The sequence below is a fragment of the Clarias gariepinus genome, chromosome 24 (genome assembly GCF_024256425.1).
Source record: "Clarias gariepinus isolate MV-2021 ecotype Netherlands chromosome 24, CGAR_prim_01v2, whole genome shotgun sequence".
NCBI lineage: Eukaryota > Metazoa > Chordata > Actinopteri > Siluriformes > Clariidae > Clarias > Clarias gariepinus.
The window spans coordinates 7082501-7095321 of NC_071123.1; the positions used below are offsets into that span (position 1 = coordinate 7082501).

Consider the following 12821-nt stretch of genomic DNA (forward strand, 5'->3'; position numbering starts at 1 on the left):
TCCCGGACCAGGCACAAGAAGGTGAGTGGGGTTTAGCTATTGAGCCCTCAGTCTCACAGGTCTTGTATTGTAACGTGTTAATTAACAGTAAAGCATGACTTACTGCAGTGCATCACTTGAAAAAAACAAACAATAAACTGTGAATTTAAATTTGGATTAATCGGTTACGGCTCTTTGCTAATAATCGGACAGTTGGGGGTTCAAGTCCCAGCACCCAATGTTACCCTATCTGCTCTAGGGGTGGGGTATCCTGCCTGACCCTGAGCTCTGACCTCAGGATATGTGGGAAAAAAAAAAATATATATATATATATATATATATATATATATAGTTCCCTGCGCTGTAAGGTGCACGATACAAATAATAAAAAAATTTAATTATGTAGTATAATAATGTGTGTGAGGATTTTGTTAAATAATTGCTACTCCAGGAAACGCAAGCTTAAACATCAAACCGAAGCGTTGCAAACGCTGCTCACCTGTTTCTTCTTGAGTTTAAAGATCTGCTGCTCCACCTTGGCGATCTCACGGTCCACGCGGTCCATGCTCTGGATCAGCTCCTCTTTGGAGAGCTTGGAAGGAGACGCGTCCTGCTCCTCCCCCATGGCATGAATCCCTCCACCTCCTGGGGACGAAGCCTCCAGCTTCACGCTGAACTGCGTCTCCTGAGGAGGACACAGATTTCAAACGGGGACAGGGATCAAACCTAATGCAAACACAGCTCAGTGAAACTGAAAATAAATAAAATAATTTGGTAAAATATCATGTACGTTGAACGATCGTGTTCCCACAGCACTCGTACTCAACTTTTATCTGTTTCATTTAGACACTTTTAACGCTTTTATATTTAAGGAAGGCATAAAGTTAAAAAACCCTGTATGATAATTGAAGCATGCAGTGAGGACGTGAGAACACTGCAAAAAGGATAACATACAACAAAGTGAAAAGCAGGAACGTAAAACCGAGTACAGATGACCAAAAACAAGTACACACAAACAAACAAAAATAAAATAAATTATCTTACTTTACTTACTTTTAATTATTAATAAGGATTAAATAGATATTTGTCCTTTTTTTTTACCACTACTACTACTACTACTACTACTAGTAGTAGTAGTAGCAGTAGTATTTTTAGTAATACACATTATTATATAATTAACAACACATTAGCAGAAGTATTTTTAATGTAGTGGTAGTATTGTTTTTAATAAACACATTGGTAGTTTTAGCAGTAGTATTTTTATGCAGCAGTAGTATTTTTAATAAACACATTATTAGTAGTAGTATTTTGAATAAACACTACTATTACTAGTAGTAGTAGTATTTTTAATAAACACGTTATTAGTAATAATATTTTTAACAAACAACACATTACTACTAGTAGTAGTATTTTAATAAACACTATTAGTAGTAGTAGTTTTAATAAACAACACTCCCATTAGTAGTATTTTTAATGTGGTAGTATTTAAGTAGACACATTATTATTAGTAGAAGTAGTAATAGTATTTTTAAAGTAGTAACAGTATTTTAAATAAACATTATTAGTAGTATTTTTAATTAACAACATTATTAGTAGTAGTAGTATTTTTTAATGCAGTAGTATTTTAATAAACACATTATTATTAATAGAAGTAGTAGTAGTATTTTAAATAAACAACACATTATTAGTAATATTTTTAATTAACAACACTATAAGTAGTATTTTTATGTAGTAGTATTTTTAATAAACACATTAGTAGTAATATTTTTAATAAACACATTATTATTAGTTGTATTTTTAAAAAACACTATTACTAGTAGTAGTATTTTTAATAAACACTATTACTAATAGTAGTATTTTTAATAAATACTACTGTAATTCCTATTAGTACTATTTTTAATGTAGTAGTAGTATTATTTTAATAAACACTATTATTAGTAGTAGTAGTATTTTAATAAACACATTATTATGAGTAGGAGTAGGGGAAGAGTATTTTTAAAGTAGTAGTAGTATTTTAAATAAACAACACTATTGTTATTAGAAGTAGTAATATTTTAATAAACACATTATTATTATTATTATAAGTGGTAGTAGTAGTAGTAGTAGTAATAATATTTTAATAAACAAATTATTATTATTAGTAGTAGTAATATTTTAATAAACACATTATTATTAGTAGTAGTAGAAGTAGTACATCAACTCAAAATGCAAGAAATTTAACAAACGCAATAATTCACTGTCAAATTAATCCAAGTCTAAGGAAACAGATGTAAAAACATCTACAGGATTTCCTCCCGACTGTGGACAGACTGAACAAGCTACTACTCCGTTTTAACCATAATTTACATTTGTATTTAAACTTGGAAAGACTAATCACAGTAACCCCACAGTGTAACTCAGGTGTGTGTCTGTTTGACAAAGATATCTGAAGCGACACGTGTGTAGTAACTGCTCAAGATCATCTGTATTGTATCTCTGCGCACCGACCTTCTTGATGTCCCCTGGGGTTCTCAGGCCGTCCTGTCCAGGGTGTGACAGAGGCACGACGATGCTGGTGGGCGGCACACGGGCCAGGTGGGGTTCGTTGGTGCCTTCGATGCGAGGACGCTTGGCATCCAGGGCCTCGTGATCCGGCTGGGACGAAACGGTGTGGAACTGCTGCTGCTCATAGCCGTGACGGCGCTCTGGAGGCCTGGGAGGCACAGACACAACTTTGAGAATTCAAGAGTTGAAGCCTGTGTTTGGTAGAGTTATGGGCTTTTTATTATTTCTACATGTGTTTATGCAATGTGTTGTGTGTGTGTTTGAGAGAGAGAAACCTCTCGGTTCCAGGATGGAATTCCGACAGCAATGAGGGTCGACGGCGCTGCTGCTGGTCCTGCAGGTGAGCATTACGGTATTCTGTAAGTGTGAACTCCTACACACAGAGACACACACACACACACACACACACACACATACACACACATACACACACATACACACACATACACACACATACACACACATACACACACACACACACACACAAAGTCAGAATCAGAAAGCAAGTATACATATAAAATACAAAAGGAAAAACAGGAGTGCTCTTCTGAATAAGGGTCTACAAAGACATGAGGGTGACACAGGAAAGGTCAAAATTTTACACACTATTTCACTCCAGGTGGTGGTGGTGGTAAAATAAACAATAAACGTCAATAAAGCACACAAACCGTGCTACTAACATGTCTATTGTCTTCACACAGTCTGGGAATTACAACAGGTTCAGCAAACAAAGTGTCATGAGATAGCAGGGTGGAAATCAATGAAACAAAACCGGGCAACGTTAGAGGCCCGAGCAAGCGAGACTGAACTCATTACCCGAGGGGGAAAAAAGAGAGAGAAAGGGGGGAAAAAAAAAAACATCACGGCTGGTTGGACGTCCTTGACTTACTGTTTAACATACGGATAAATTCTCCTCGGTCTGCAATGCAGCGCAAATCATAAACACGAGGCAGAGAAAGGAAAAAAAAATAAATAAAAAAAACGCCTTCCTGTAAAAGTCACATTCTCAGAACTCTAATCAAATTTAGCAAATAAACTGCGAACGACCTTCAGGGCAAGCGGCCAAGTTCGTAAGCCAGCTCACAGCTCTGCCGCGTCTCCTCTGCCCCGCTCCGGTGGCTTGCCGGGATTCGGGCGGGTGTCTGCTGCAGAACCGACAAGCACAACCGTGCCGTTATTTTTGTATTACAAAAAATACAAGTATTGCCTGAGTATTGCGTGTGAACACTTGAAGGAGACTAATTTCAATCATTAAAATAAATGTTTAAAAACAATCCAAAAATACAAGTTTTTAAAAAAAGCACCGCTTCACACTTGCGATTTTAAAGTTTCAGGGTCATTGAGTTCTTGATCGATTTCTCAATTTCAGGGAAGACTTTTGACCTACAGATGGCAATTTCACAATGTCACAGTTAGCAGAAGTAGAAAATTCTCAAAAAAAAAAAAAAAAACAGCTCAGTAGTGCAATAGTCCTCAGTTTGGACTTCCAGCCCTGTGTTACATCACGAACTGTTACAAAGATTACAGCAGTGAAGGGGCAACGCTCACGACTGTGTACAAACATCAAAACCAATTCAAACTGTTTAACACAGAGAGAGAGAGAGAGAGAGAGAGCAGCTGGGGTTTGTTCTAGGCCATTTTGTAGGGTTATGGAATGTGCGATAACCAGTTTGATTTATAACGTTTAAGCCCTGGCGCTTCTACATTTCTTATACTGAAGATGAAAAAAAAGCAAAAAGAAGCCAGAGAACGTCGGGGAAACTGAGCGGAGTTCCTACATGAACAGCTGTGTGTGAATAATACAGTACGCTAGGACTGCCAGTTCTCTCACTCTTCCACTACATGTGTGCATGTGTGTGCGTGTGTGCGCGTTCGGATACGACCCGGTTTAAATAGTAGAAGAAAAAAGCGGAACCAAAAAAATAATTTTAAAAAATCAATTAATCAATCCATGTACCACCACACTGATGCCAAAAATTTTTTTAAATTATTATTATTATGAATTTATTAATAAAATAGAAATTTACGCATTGTCTGCAAATTAGCGGCACGATGGCGCTTTTGCTTTGTATCCCCAAGGTTGTAGGTTCGATTCCTGCCTCAGATCTGAGTGCATAGAGTTTACATGTGTTTGCTGGATTTCCTCAGGGTACTCTGGTTTCTTCCCACAGTCCAAAGATATGCAGGTTTCTAAATTGCCGTGTGTGTGTGTGTGTGTGTGTGTGTGTGTGTGTGTGTGTGTGTGTGTGTGCACCCTGCCTCAAACCCAAAGTCTCTTAGGATGGCTCCTGACACCCCCCCCCCCAACCACCTGCTGAGTTTTCAATCCATCATCAGTCCTAAAAACAATGTGCTCTATGATAAAACTTAAACTCACTTCTTTTCACACTTTCGACTTTTTAAGCGACCAAAACACAAATGCCATAATTCGCTGGAGCTCTCACTTCACCCGGATGCCAGCGCAAAAATTTATCCGGTTTTTTATCCGCACCCGGGGCGTCACGAGTTTTAATGAACTCGTTCGAGTGACGTGCTTTAAAAGAATTATCAGCACGTCTATGCTCATGCTCAACACTATACGTTTCCCGACTCTGCGAAACCGGTCAAACTCGACCCAGCAAGTGATCTAGCGTAGGGCTGGGCGATAAAAGGATAATGATATGTATCACGATAGACACGTGATCAATATCAATAAAAAATGTGTTCGATAAAACGTCCGATAATTCTTATTCTTTGTTGGAAGAAAACAGAGGTCGTGAAGCTAGTTTGGTTGCTGTCATGCGCACTCGCTCCGCGACCAGCACTAGGACCATGAAGTAGTACGGTCGCGATTCAGGAAGTATAAAAGGAGACAAGATGGCGCTTCACATTGCTCAGTCATTGAGTCTGCCCATGCCATTTCCGACGCTTTGCCGGATCTTATGTGATTTTGGGTCTAATTCCTCATTGAGTGAGTGTGTGTTGCTAGAACGCGGTGTTAGCTTCTCCGCTTTATTTTGTCGTTTCTCGCGGCAGCGCAACAGCCCGTTAATTCATGCCCATGCAGTGATGGGAATGACAAACGAGTCAATGCATGTCCATTCTTTTATTTTCTGCGTTGTCAGGCGATATTACAAACTTCTGGGTGGATTCTGTACTTAAATCAAACCAAAAACTACTAAAAGAAAACAGTTTCAGGCTCTATATTCCAGCTCATCTCACATTTCCGCGTTCACGCACATTGGACTACATTACCCACAAAGCATTGCCTGCACTAGCCTACACTCCCGTAAACAGCTGCCGTAAAATCAACCTCTAGCTCGCAACAGCGGGTATAATTGTGCCTGTTCGCGTTATTTCCGTGTTTGGATTTACCGTCCACGCTACAAGGGCTAACTGCTAGTCTTCTGGTTCGCTTCCGGTTGCCTGTGACAGTTGCATTAACAAAGGCACTCGCTCTCTGGTAGGCTAGCAACGTAAGGAGTGATACACTAACGTCAATCATGTAACAGTATCACGTTTGGTTGCGCCATGTCGTTGTCTCATGCTGGTCTGCTGGATTCCTCTTCAAAAGCAGAAAATGCACTTATTTTATTACACTTTATTAAGCATTTCTTACATTTTCTTTCATTTTGCACCTTAAATGTTAAGAGATAATTGTTACGTGTTCATTGTGACTTTAGACTTATGTTTATATCTCAATTATTTGTGTTTTCCATGGTTATTGACATTTCTGTCTTAATAACTGAGGGGACTATAATCAGAGGAAGGTTAAGTTTAAAATAAAAATGTTTAAATGTAATAGATTTTTCTCCTGGTCCTTATTTTAAATGGGTCATAAAAATATCAATAATTATCGATATCGACCGATATGAAACACTGATATCGTGATACAGTTTTCAGCCATATCGCCCAGCCATAATCCAGCGTTAGATCCAATACAGACAAATAGAAAAATGCCTGCGAGAAAAATAAATAATTGAATAAATCCTAACGAGCTCACTTGACAATTTAAAATGTAAAAAATTTGCATTTTACAGGACAGATGTTTTACTTGTGCTTTGATTTTCCAGCCTCACATCATCATTCGTTGTGCAAAATTACAACACCCAGACCCAGAGATGATAGAAATAACATACAATCATATGTTCAAGTTTGCGCAATAATCCAGCTATTTAAATAATTTATATTATTAAAATGATTTATATGCAACATCGTCAACATGGGCTTAAAACTAAACTATTGTCATCTGAGGAGATATATAAAAAAAAAAAACTATGCACTGCTGGGAAAAAAGAAAAAAAAGAAACCAGGAACAATGACTTGGCAGCTGTTGTTGAACATCTGTCTCACCAGATACCACATTCTCAAGACTTGCTGTACAAACGCAGAGCTTTTGCACTCAGGCAACATAATTTACAGACCAAATATTTGTATGGTGAAACTCAAACTGAACACATGTCTCACTATGATGAGTATTAAAAAAAAAAAAAAAGTATATGTGCTTGTCATGACGAACACAGCGAGATTTTATATGGAGAAAGAAAGAGATGGATGTGTTCCTAAAATGAATTTTATCCAAACCCTTTTCCCAGAACAGCTTCAGTACGTTTAAACTGCAGGTACATTTTTTACATTTAGACATTTGGCAGACACTTATCCACAGCCACTTACATCTGAGCAGTTAAGGGGTTAAGGGCCTTGCTCTAGGGCCCAACAGGGACAAATCTGTGGTTGTGGTTTGTTTTTTTTGTTTTGTTTTTTTAACCTCGGACCTCCTGAACCGTAGTCTTATTAAAATGCATTTAATCCTCAAAAAGGCAACAAAAAAAAAAGTAAAGTAACAATGGCATAAAGCATTACAAAAACATTACACACTTATTACTAAATTCAAGCTGCTTACAAAGAAAAAACGTTTAAATCAAATAAAAAACGGAAATGGAGGTAATGCTAAAGCGTCTCAGAGTCATCACTATGGCGATCTCACGCAACACACACACACACACACACACACACAACTAGCTGGTCAAATTGAAATAACCCAAAAAGTGATGTGTGATGTCATTTGCACCAACTTTACAGAACCCTGATATACAAGATGAAGATTGGAGCACTTTAGAGAAAAAACTGACCCTCATTAGATATCCACTTTCACTGAACTTGATGACGTGTTTGGAATTGAGGAGTCGATTCCAGGACGCCACAAAGCACGATAAACTGAACAGCATTTATATTCCGGCCTCGAAAGTAGGGGGTTGAAGTAGTCAGAATTATCAATTGTGAGAGAGACAATTATTTATTTATTCATCCTCTATACTGCATATCCTATTTAACCTGATCTGTATGTCTTTGGACTTTGGAGGAAAAAAAGGAGAGGGACATGCAAACTCCACTCACATGAACCAGAGTCGGGAATCAAACCCTTGACCCTGGAGATGCGAGGACGCAGTGCTTACCACTTTGCCCCTGTGCCATTATTAAAAAACTATTTTCATACAATGGGCCAAAACTTTTGAATATTAAAAGTAACTATTTTTTTTTTATGTTTTAGTAAAAGGAAGGGAAACCTACAGAACCCGGACCTTTAACATTATTTAGGATTATTATTTATAAAGGACGCCTATTACAGAAATGTACTTTTTGAGTCAGTTTTAGACAGACATTCTGATTATCGTTGTTAAAAATAAATTACCTGCTTTATGTTCTCTTTGCACATTTAAAGCTTGACCGAACCATTTCAGTTCCCCCTGCCCTCGGATGTGACCTCATACATGATCATCCCCTTCCCTGTCTCAGCAGGAGCTCAGTTACACAGACACTGAAATGGCGTGCTTGGATGTGGAGTAAAAAAGGAAGATTGAATTAAAGTAAAAATTAACCCTACGAATTATCCACCAGTAAATTCGGGTAAAATCGCAGGCTTTGCTCACCCTGAAATTTAAATATGAAGAGGGTTAACCTCTAAATCACACGAGGTCCCCAGGTAAAACTAATCCCGTGCGAATTGGGCTCGTGTTAACTAAAGGAGGATGAGGGTCAGGACTTACCGATGGATGCCGTGCGGGACTGAAGGTGTACTGTACTGAGTGGGGCGGGTAGCGGCTCTGCTCGCTGCTGAAGCTCCCCTGACTGGGGGGGAAGCCTGAGCTTGACATGCTGCTGTTGATGGTGACTTGTTTTGAAGATGAAGGCTCTGACAGAAGGCCCGGGAGGCCCGGAGCCTTGAGGCGGGGAGACTCGCTTACGGGCTCAACTCCAACATGGCCGTCCTGCCGGCGCACCTGAAAAACAGAGGAACAAGAGACATCAGGACGTGTGAACGTTTGGGAAGTTTAAAACCAGGACGTCTGAATCGATCTGTGATATCTGTTCACACCATCTGTGATGCCATTTTAACAAATATAACAAAAGTGACCAAACGGTGTTCTCATAAATTATCTCAGGCCCCAATGTGAAAATGTTTTAAATATTATAAGTAACACAAACTGATAAAATAAAATGTTTTAAAGGAAGGGGAACCTACAGAAGAGTAACCCGGACCTTTAACACTATTTTAAAGCGCACCTATTACAGAAAAAAAAATCACTTTTGAGTCATTAGTAGACATTCTGATGGTTGCTGTTATGAGAACTAAAAAAATATATATATATATAAAAAAACACTTATCTTCAATACACTAAAGCTTTAAACATTCACAGCATTCCTTAGTCTTTTTCTTCATTTATTGTTATGAAATGGGCCAAAACTTTTGATGATTACTTTTGAAGTAACACAAGTTAATAAAATGTTTTAAAAGAAGGGAAACCTACAGAACAGTAAACCGGACCTTTAACACTATTTTATAGGGCACCTATTACGGAAAAATTCACTTTATAGTCTTGATAGTCTTATATAGTTCACTTTATATATTGATTATCGCTGGTATAAGGGCAGGAAAAGAAAAAAAGGGGGAGGGGGAATTCACTGCTTTATGCTCTTTTTCCACATTTGTTTCGATCGATCCAATTAGGGGCGTGGCTCTGCAGGAGCTCAGATACACGGACACTGAAATGGCACGTTTGGATGAGAAAAACGCTATCTGAATGTAAAGGGAAAAAAAAGAGGGGGGACCACACGACAGTAGGTAAAAGCTTTAGTCTTACTGGATTTGCTTATCATATAATGATAGTTGATTTGCTTTCAACATTTAAAAAAATATATAATAAACAGTTTGATTTTGCACCAATAAGATCTATAATAACGACGTCACAAGATGGATAATTATAATCATCATAACTTCAGGTCCAAGGTGTGACTTAACCTTTATAGCACTGCACAGGCTTTGCACAAATACCCATCGATAGTTTTGCTGTGTGTGTGTGTGTGTGTGTGTGTGTGTGTGTGTGTGTGTGTGTGTGTGTGTGTGTGTGTACGTGTTTAGTTTCAGCTCTCCCTTTGCCCTAGATCTCTGCACTTAAACGAGACAGCCTTGCTTCTCAAATTCTGTGTCGCACTTTGAACAAATGGAAATGTAAGCATCTATCCATGCATCCATCTATCCACTCATCCTATTATCTATTCAGCCATCCATCCATCTATCTATCCATCCGTCCGTATCCACCCTCCTCTCCATCAGTGCTATTATCATTACAGCGCTGACTTCCTCACTTTACGGTGCACGAAAAACCTTTCACACAAACGTTTACACCTGTCTCGTGTAGCACGGACTGAAACGAGTGACAGATCGCTTTGAGGAGAAAAACCGAAGAAAGAAAGAAAGAAAGAAAGAAAGAAAGAACGAACGCAGAGGCGATTTGCGGGGATCCTGTACTGGCACTTTTCCCAATCCTGTAAAAGTCAACTTCAAAAGTTTTGTTAAGAAGAAAATAGTAAACTTACAAACATCTGCCACACTTGTGTTTTCGAGTTAGGAGGGAACGTCATAACGCCGTATGCGCTTCTTTTCATTTGGACATCACTTCTGTACACCCGGACACTAAAACATTGTTTTTACCTGTTCCATTACATCGTTCCGGATGACAGTTTAAAATTCTTTGAACTTAAATATTTTCCCCTTGTGGTCTCCAAAATAGCTGTGACATTTAAATCCCTTTAAGTGTCGCTTTAAACCACACAAGGACCAAAAGCTTCAAAAGTCACACCTCTGAATCTTGTATGCGTATCGAGTTTCAGAGGCGTGATTCTAAGCTTTTGGTCCTCTCACTAGAGTTTTCCTTTTAGGGGGTCAGTCTGTTTTGTTTTTGGTTCACACCAGACGAAATGAACGGTTTAACAAATTCAACAGTCTTTAGGTGTTTAACCTTCTTTCAAATCTTTCTCACGCACTGGGGGCTCATTTGGTTTGAATTGATCCTGGTGTGTTTTTAACCTTGGTGTCGTTCATTTGAACAGGTGAGATCACAGCACTCACAGTCTCGAGGGTGAAACGAAACATCCAACCTGAAGCCGCGGATCCGTTATGAGCTTCTCTGTATCTGTTCTGGTTTCAAACAAATGGCTTCGGTAAAGTTTAGTGCAGCAACTTTCAACTGGGAAAAAAATAGTTCATACTTAAACATTTAAAAGTTGTTTAAGTGATGAAATAATTTAAACATAACAAGGCTTTATTCAAAATATTTACAATCTCTTCCGTGAAGCGAGCTCTAGCAAGTAAAGCACTGCTGTACTTAAACTGAATTCGTTTTTATTAGGTAACAAATTAATCTTTTAAATGATAAAACTATCCACTACCCAAAGCGACTTCCGCTAGCCGCAGCGTGGAATAGACGTAGAATAGACATGGAATACATGCGCGAATGAACATTTTCTTCACTATTTTATCCGTCTCTGAAGGTTAAATTTACTTTTAATTGTCTATAACTTTATTCCACGGTCACCTATTTTTTTTTTACCTAAAATCTCTACTAGAGTGTTAAAACCGGGAGTCGAGGCCGTCTCTGTGCGGTTGGAAGTTGTTGTTTTTGTACGAAGTTTTGGGGAGTAAAACGCTTCCAACCCCACCTGAGGTTAATAGAACCTACCGTGTACCTGCACCTAAACCCGCTTCAGGATAGAAACCCAATTTCGCGATTCACGGCAAAGTTATTATGTTTTTTATCTTTAAAAATTTGAACGTTTTTTAAAAAACAAAATTGCTGAGCAGTCAAACCACATAGATGAGATAAGGGGTGTGAGCTTGGGCTTAAAAAAAAAATCATAAAATAAATAGACAAATCCTCCGTTAACTTTTAAAATCACTCCCTGCATTTTATCCCAGGGCTAAAGATTCAGATCCCAAGGCTACTTTTCACTTTAGATTAGTTTAAGTATCTTAAGATGACTAAGCCAAATACTGAGCTCTTAACACCTTCAGATAAACTGTACACGCATGCCAGGTGAGCGCTCGTGTACAGCGGTGCTTTGTAAATGACTGAAACGTAACACGCTCCTGTAATTTGACTTTCCGGCTCGTGCTACAAGACCACGCGCCCAAGCATACATAAACATACAGAAGCGTGAAGCACCAACACACTCGTTCAAGGCTGGGCTGGTGTGTCTGCGACGTTACGGCATATTGTTAAGTGTTGAAACGTGGTACATAAAGGGACAATACTGTTAACACAACTCGTTGTGTTTCATGGCCCATTTGCTCTTTGAAGCAGCTCCAGTGTTGGCATCTCTCCCCTCTTGTGCACAGTCCACTCGTTCCCTCACTCAAACCTGGTGTTTTCGATTTGTGCTGCAGCGGAAATAAACTGGGTAAACGCGATTATGATACGTTTAAAAGGTAAAAAACTTGTCCCAAAAAGGAAGGCGTGTTGCGTGCTTCACTCACGGCGCGGAGACCGTGTGGATAAAGTGCTACATACTGCAGCCAGTGAGTGAAATATGTGTTCCTGTCACATGACCACGTCTCCAAAAGTGACTCGATTTTTTTTTTATCGGAGCTGTACTAGATCATCACTTCTGATGATGTAAATGTTGACCCAGTACCAACCAGATTCTCGAAAAGAGGACAAAAGAATACCAAAAAAAATAGCATGACTGATGTATTGTAATCTGTTGAGAGTATTTTCCCATTTGTGTTAAAAAAATAAGTAAATAAATACAATTTTAAAACATATCAGCAAGGTGACGTTGTGATTAGCTCTGTCGCCTCGAACCTTTGAGGCAGAGGGTTCGATTCCTGCCTCGGGGTCTGTATGTGCGTGGAGTTTGCAGGTTCTCCCTTCGCTTGGTGGGTTTCCTCCCACAGTCCAAAAAGAGGTAAATAGGCATTTCCAAATTGCATGTAGTCTCTCTGTCTGTGCATTTGTGTCTGTGTGCGTGTGCCCTGTAAA

The 12821-nt window shown here is 38.9% G+C and overlaps 1 protein-coding gene across 7 annotated transcripts in view; it reads right to left on the bottom strand.

Annotated features, from left to right (window-relative positions):
- Positions 1 to 12821, bottom strand: part of ncor1 (nuclear receptor corepressor 1) — an 89078-nt gene that overhangs the window by 67469 nt on the left and 8788 nt on the right. For all 7 annotated transcript variants that reach the window (XM_053486031.1, XM_053486029.1, XM_053486030.1 and 4 more), the window contains exons 2-5: positions 8550 to 8783; positions 2799 to 2896; positions 2467 to 2671; positions 479 to 664 (exon numbers count right to left, since the gene is read on the bottom strand). In XM_053486031.1, the coding sequence (XP_053342006.1) occupies positions 479 to 664; positions 2467 to 2671; positions 2799 to 2896; positions 8550 to 8657 (597 nt within the window). In that variant the 5' untranslated portion in view covers positions 8658 to 8783. The remainder of the gene's footprint in view (positions 1 to 478; positions 665 to 2466; positions 2672 to 2798; positions 2897 to 8549; positions 8784 to 12821) is intronic.